General features: G+C 39.3%; 2 protein-coding genes across 6 annotated transcripts in view; both read left to right on the top strand.

Annotated features, from left to right (window-relative positions):
- The window catches only part of LOC100183489 (lipoyl synthase, mitochondrial-like), a 4,550-nt gene extending 1,551 nt beyond the window's left edge, over positions 1–2,999 (top strand). Inside the window, exons 3-11 of one of the 5 annotated variants that reach the window (XM_002120563.4) lie at positions 205–456; positions 508–655; positions 725–1,433; positions 1,739–1,913; positions 1,965–2,121; positions 2,184–2,370; positions 2,419–2,564; positions 2,612–2,682; positions 2,739–2,999. In XM_002120563.4, coding sequence (XP_002120599.1) covers positions 1,249–1,433; positions 1,739–1,913; positions 1,965–2,121; positions 2,184–2,370; positions 2,419–2,564; positions 2,612–2,682; positions 2,739–2,903 — 1,086 coding nt within the window. In that variant the 5' untranslated portion in view covers positions 205–456; positions 508–655; positions 725–1,248 and the 3' untranslated portion in view covers positions 2,904–2,999. Of the gene's footprint in view, positions 1–204; positions 656–724; positions 1,434–1,738; positions 1,914–1,964; positions 2,122–2,183; positions 2,371–2,418; positions 2,565–2,611; positions 2,683–2,738 lie in introns of those variants that run through there. The other 4 variants (XM_026839344.1, XM_026839345.1, XR_003397045.1 and 1 more) reach the window with 4 other exon arrangements.
- A 197-nt stretch (positions 3,000–3,196) lies between these two features.
- Positions 3,197–4,560, top strand: part of srebp (transcription factor protein) — a gene marked incomplete in the record, with an annotated part of 5,198 nt that continues 3,834 nt past the window's right edge. The window contains 4 exon segments of the mRNA NM_001078357.1: positions 3,197–3,445; positions 3,692–3,918; positions 3,973–4,224; positions 4,304–4,378. Coding sequence (NP_001071825.1) covers positions 3,211–3,445; positions 3,692–3,918; positions 3,973–4,224; positions 4,304–4,378 — 789 coding nt within the window.

Raw genomic sequence — 4,560 nt, forward strand, 5'->3', positions numbered from 1 at the left:
ATTATGTTTGATTGACAGATTATGTTTGATTGACAGGTTATGTTTGATTGACAGGTTCTGTTTGATTGACAGGTTGTGTTTGATTTTTGACAGGTTATGTTTGATTTTTGACAGGTTATGTTTGATTGACAGGTTATGTTTGATTGACAGATTATGTTTGATTGACAGATTATGTTTGATTGACAGGTTCTGTTTGATTGACAGGTTATGGTACAAGTTGGAAAGGAGTTTGGAAAATGTTTGTGTTGGTGGTTGGAGGGATGGCGTTCGGGCTTTTGGTTGAAACTGGATATAAATGCAACTATTACTCCAAACATGGGTGGGTTGTGACGTCATTACTGACGTAATCTATGACATAATGTTGTTAGTTGCACAGAGGGTAGAACGTTCGTGTTATGTGCCTGGTGCGTCGCATGGGGAGTCACGTGTTTAACCTACGTCATCAACTGCTTTACGGTAGGTGGACCAGAGGTTAACGAAATAGAAATAGTATTATGTTTAATACAGGCCGCTAGCTGGCGGCAAAGTGTTGAGAAGTTTGAATTCTTTTGGGGTTCGTTTTCGTTTCTTTTATATTTGGTTGGAGCTTGTGTACTGGCGGGATTCATGGAGTGCAAAAAGTTCCAATCATCAACTTGTAGAAGTAGATTGGCAGGTGCGTTTGAGTGACAGGTGGGTTTGATTGGCTGGTAGGTTTGATTGACAGGTTGTGTTTAATTGACAGGCGATATTTGTGGGTTCGTTGCCGCCATCTTGTTTCTGTTCGATGCTTTTTACTTACGTGCACATCGACCCACGTGGTTTATGGGGACAGCAGCGTCATCTACCGGAGACTAATTGTTTAATAATGGCGTACTACATCATGACAATAGTCGTATGTGACGTCACAGATGTTATGTTGTTTGATTGAACCCATTACCTCTGGGTTACAGACAGGCGCGCTAACCACTATGCCACGACGCCGGATTTCTATGTGTGACGTCACAGTACCTATTACTCGCAGAATGTTTGTATCGTTTAGTTGTAAAATTAACGTTGTGCAATTGAGACCATGTTTTGGACGGGTTTGATTTTATTATGAAGTCTTTTTTGATGAGATTGGCATTTAGGGCGTGTAATTTTGTTAAGCAATTCTGACGTCATAATCACAGATATTGTAACTGTTGCGTCATAAATTCGAGAGAATATTAGAAAAAAGCAGCGAACGCGAGAGTTGTCTGTATTTGGACAAACGATAACAAACACAATATGTTTAACATGATATGCGGTCGGTTATTGCATCGGGTTGTTAACGCGGCTAGTTCTCAATATTGTTTGAAAAGCACAACCATTCAACGTATTTTCGATGGGCCGGGGTTGGATGACTTCATCTCTGGTGACGTCATTGAGAGAGATTATGACGGGGAGCTGGTGAAAGGGAAGGGAATTAAAAGGTGGGGGCGACGTTCTGGGACAAGTTTTGTAACAGGGGTGTTATTATATGTTTTAGCATAAGGTTCCCTACGACTATGAGTGTAACTGTTTTTTAACAATGTCACCCCAGATTTTACCCTGCTGTTCAGATGTCTATACAAACAAGCAGAGCTAAAGTACATTGCTTTCACCACATTAATCATTAAGGTTCCCTATGTTTGACAAATATGAGTGTAACCGTATTTTAACAATGTCACCCCAGATTTTGTTTTTAAAAGTATGACTTCCATGGTATTGTAGGTGTCGGTAAAATATTATATCACAGGTTACGGTTACCCCCGTGGTTGAAAACTAAATTTCCTGAAGGCGAGAATTACAAACGAATCAAATCAAATCTGCAAAAGTTGAATCTTAACACGGTTTGTGAGGAGGCTAAATGTCCGAACATTGGTGAATGTTGGGGGGGCGGGGACGACAAGACTGCAACAGCAACCATAATGGTAACGAACAACAAATGTATTTTGTTTATTTTGATATTTTCTTAATGTTAGTTGTTGGGTGATACTTGCACGAGAGGTTGTAGGTTTTGTTCGGTCAAGACGGCTCGAAAACCCCCCCCTCCGGACCCCCAGGAGCCACCCAATACTGCCGAAGCTATAATTAACTGGGGTGTTGATTATATTGTCCTCACTTCCGTGGATAGAGATGGTGAGTGGTTGAATGAAATGTTTTTGATATAACATTTATTAGGAGACAATTGTTCGTTTTAGATTTGCCTGATGGGGGTGCAGAGCATTTTGCGGAAACGGTTCGTTATTTAAAGCAAGGCGCACCAGAATTGCTTGTGGAATGCCTCACCCCAGATTTCAGGGGGAATATGGATTGCGTTAAGGTTCTTGCAACATCAGGTCTGGATGTTTACGCGCATAATGTGGAGTGTGTACGGGAGTTTTCATGGTAGGTGAAATAAATATAAGATTTCTATTTTTATTGCTGGTTGTTTAGGCTGGTTCGTGACCCTCGTGCTAAATATGACCAGTCGTTGGAAGTGTTGCGCAACGCAAAACAATTCAATTCCTCAGTGTTGACCAAATCATCCATAATGCTTGGGTTCGGCGAAACTGACGCACAAGTTCTTCAAACATTAAAAGGTATGTGATTTCTATGATAGTTATGCGCAATAATTATGCTCATGCAGATTTAAGAGAAGCAAATGTTGATTGCGTAACGCTGGGACAATACATGCAACCAACCAAACGTCACATGAAGGTTTATTTCCATTTAATTGTAATTAACCTAATTACTAAAGTTAATTATTATCACAGGTATCAGAGTATGTAACTCCGTCAAAGTTTAAACATTGGGAGAAAGTTGGAAATGAACTTGGCTTTTTATACACGGCGAGTGGACCATTGGTTAGATCGTCCTATAAAGCCGGAGAATTCTTCATCAAAAATGTTATTCGTAATGAAAAAAATCAATCGACTTGAAATGTTTTACCTAAACTGTTGTTTTAAGTTTTAATCGGTTTTGTTTTTATTTTGTTTTACTTTTTAATGTACAGAAAATAAAATGCAATCAATGTATTTGTGTTTTAACTTAAGTAGTAAAAATGTACTATTTCTATGGAACAGCTGATGATACATTGTTGCGTAACAAGGGAGTTTGTTTGTTTCATTATGACGTAATATCACGCCACTATCATATCTTAAACCCGATTGGTCGAGAGCGATGGTCTCATTCTACACACAGCGATGAAAACAAACGAAACATTCTTCGGCGTGTTTTATTTTATAGATGTTTGAAGATATAGTTTGTGTTAATTTCGATTTTTTCAAAGATATTTTAAGAATGGACTTGGCTTCGTATGTTTTTGGTAAAATCGATGACGGATCACCGGCTGGGGATCTTGAAATCGACGATTTGGATCAAAATAATTTAAATTTGGATAATTTTTCTGATGCTTTAATGGTTGAAGGGATTTCAGGTCAAGATGAAATGTTGCAAAACAACTGGATGGCCGACATTGATGGTTTGTTGTTTTAGATATCTAATGTTAAAGTGATTTTAAATATAGTGTTTGTTTTATTATTGCAATAAAAAATTTGGTAGGCTATTAGCAAACGATGTTGGTTCCAAACATCTTGGTTACAAATTATATCTTGGTATTCATTTAAAATGAAAGTTGGATTCAATGTATAAAAAACATTCACCTACGTTACCATAGTGATAATAAAATCATAGGGAAATAGAAATCTTAATATTCAATATTTCATAGAAATCTTACAAGGCATGGCCAAAGAGAAACAAGCGGAACTTGAACTTTGCAATTCGGTGGTTTCTTCTTCTGTTGGTCGACAATCGTTAAACGATTTATTAAACGCGCCTCCCCAGCCCACCCTGGTCAAGGAAAGATTAACAAACGAACCAAACCATGAACAAAATTTTATTTTTCCTGTCTCTCCGGCGCCACCTGATGTCAAACCCAGACTGGAAACAAATCCGGTAAATTAAGTTAATTAATTAAGTTAGTTACTGATTAATTCCTGCACCCCCCAGCCCCCGCAAGCCGCTGTCCCCCCCTTCACCCACCAACCAACAACACATGTTCGCAACCAAAACCCCCAGATTGATCAACCCCCTCACCCCGATGAAACGATCCAACAGCTGGATTTAGTTTCGGCGATTCAACAGAACCCACAGCTTCGTCAACAACTCCAGCAACAAATCATTCAATCGCAGCGTAGGGTTGATACTCCTATGTTAGGGAATTCCCCAATCCCATCTCCACCTTTGGATGCCTCGCCACAGGTACATTGTGATGTAATAGATACATTGTGATGTAATAGATACATTGTAATGTAATATAATCAAACAATATATGCTACAGTTGCAGAGTATGTTCAACTCAAACACAATTATCACCCCTGTGTTGTTGGAGCAAAAGTTTCCAATCCAAAGGTAACACAACTAACTCCCGTCTTTAAACCCCCAACTACCCATCTTGAGTTTAAACCCCCCACTACCCCCCTTGAGTTTAAACCCCCCACTACCCCCCTTGAGTTTAAACCCCCAACTACCCATCTTGAGTTTAAACCCCCAACAAACCCCCCTTGAGTTTAAACCCCCCACTACCCCCCTTGAGTT

This window comes from Ciona intestinalis, unplaced genomic scaffold, assembly GCF_000224145.3.
Source record: "Ciona intestinalis unplaced genomic scaffold, KH HT000187.2, whole genome shotgun sequence".
NCBI classification, from domain to species: Eukaryota; Metazoa; Chordata; class Ascidiacea; order Phlebobranchia; family Cionidae; genus Ciona; species Ciona intestinalis.